Genomic DNA, 2,235 nt, shown 5'->3' with positions numbered 1-2,235 from the left:
CTACACACTCCGTCTGCAACGGCATCTGGTGTTCTCATGTACTGTCCACATGTTTTAGGATGTTTAGGGTTTTAAGGTTTACGATCTGGTGCTGTGGTGCTAGGCAATGAGAATGCTGATTGTGTATGTCAACGGCATATGCTAAGTCCCATGCACCTGGCCCAAGGCCCTCTAGAACTGTCCCGGGCTGAGAAAATGGACTTTCCCCAGGACAAAATCAGTCCTGAAAGTCAGTTTCAGATGATCCTGCGTGTGCGTTCGAGTACCCCCATAACATGATACGCGTTCACCATTGTCTGCCACTGATAACAGTGGGAGACACCGCTGCGTGTGCCATTGCACTGTTGTGTGGGCACTGGTGAGCTGTGTGTCTTGTGTCAATAGAGATGTCTTAGGGTTTTTAGGGTCAGAGTGTGTAGGTGCACAGAGTGTGGGATGGCTGACAGAGTGCGTAGGTGCATCCCCGAGACTGGCGCATATCAGCCTCATGCTAACCTTCAGTCATAGCGAACCCTACCTGTTATATCTGTATAAAACAAGCCCGATCAGTTGTATCTGTACAAAACAGTCGTAGCTAACCCTACCTTTTATATCTGTACAAAACAAGCCCTACCAGTTAGATCTGTACAAAGCAGTAAGAGCGAATGTTACCTGTTCTATCTATACAAAACAAGCCCTGCCAGTTGTATCTGTACAAAAGAGTCGTAGCTAACCTTACCAGTTGTATATGTACAAAACAGTCGTAGCTAGCCCTACCAGTTATATATGTACAAAACAGTCGTAGCGAATGTTACCTGTTATATCTATACAAAACAAGCCCTACCAGTTGTATATGTACAAATCAGTCGTAGCTAACCCTACCAGTTGTATATGTACAAAACAGTCGTAGCGAATGTTACCTGTTATCGATACAAAACAAGCCCTGCCAGTTGTATCTGTACAAAACAGTCTTAGCTAACCCTACCAGTTATATATGTACAAAACATTCGTAGCGAATGTTATCTGTTATATCTATACAAAACAAGCCCTACCAGTTGTATATGTACAAATCAGTCGTAGCGAATGTTACCTGTTATATCGATTCAAAACAAGCCCTACCAGTTGTATCTGTACAAAACAGTCGTAGCTAACCCTACCTGTTATATCTAGAGCTCATATGCAACAGAAGGGCCCCGCCTGACAGCACTTCGGACTTGAGATTGATTGCTAAATGAACGCGTTAGTTATTGTCTGCTATATATATTATACAAGCCCAGCCCAGCGGCTGATAGCGTACCACATCTACGTATCCTATGTATATCTGAGTCTCGTCGTATTAGTGAAAACCCTAAAACCCAGCCTCACGTATCTTCATCGGACACTCAGGGACACTACTACGCACTGCATGGACCACACCCCTTCCGTCACTTGGTCTATCCATTGCCCAACACTGCGGGATTAGGCATCCATGCAACACTCAACTTACAAGGACAAGGTAAGACATACACCTACAGTCCATCCATGCAGCACTCAACCTATAAGGCCAAGGTAAGACATACACCTACACACCAATCATGCAACACACAACTTATAAGGCCAAGGTAAGACATACACCTACACTCCATCCATACACCACTCAACTTACAAGAAACTCCATCCATGCAACACTCAACTTAGAAGGCCAAGGTAAGACATACACCTACACTCCATCCATGCAACACTCAACTTACAAGACACTCCATCCATGCAACACTCAACTTACAAGGCCAAGGTAAGACATACACCTACACTCCATCCATACACCACTCAACTTACAAGACACTCCATCCATCCAACACTCAACTTACAAGGCCAAGGTAAGACATGCACCTACACTCCAATACAGACCATGAGTGACCATTTACACTTCCTGTCGAATGTTTTATCCTAATCGAGATTACAATGAAAAGAATATAAACATCGCCAAATTGTTTTCTGGCCGTCCATATGCACAAGATATATCTATATATCTCTGTATATGTATGTATATATGTATGTATGTATGTATGTATGTATGTATGTATGGGTATATATATATATATATATATATATATATATATATGTGTGTGTGTGTGTGTGTGTGTGTGTGTGTGTGTAGTAGTATATATATATATATAACACACTATATATATATATATATATATATATATATATATACTACTACTACTTACTTACGTTAGTTACGTTTATTAACTTACTTACGTTACGTTTACGTTT

At 41.5% G+C, this 2,235-nt stretch overlaps 1 protein-coding gene across 1 annotated transcript in view; it reads left to right on the top strand.

The window, feature by feature from the left end:
• Window positions 1-1,553: 1,553 nt before the first annotated feature.
• Window positions 1,554-2,235, top strand: part of SARC_09867 (hypothetical protein) — a gene marked incomplete at its 5' end in the record, with an annotated part of 3,103 nt that continues 2,421 nt past the window's right edge. Inside the window, one exon of the mRNA XM_014296102.1 lies at window positions 1,554-1,750. Coding sequence (XP_014151577.1) covers window positions 1,554-1,750 — 197 coding nt within the window. The remainder of the gene's footprint in view (window positions 1,751-2,235) is intronic.

This window comes from Sphaeroforma arctica (genome assembly GCF_001186125.1).
Source record: "Sphaeroforma arctica JP610 unplaced genomic scaffold supercont1.1067, whole genome shotgun sequence".
NCBI lineage: Eukaryota > Ichthyosporea > Ichthyophonida > Sphaeroforma > Sphaeroforma arctica.
The sequence above is the reverse complement of the archived record's forward strand: the minus strand, read 5'-3'. Positions and strand labels throughout refer to the sequence as shown.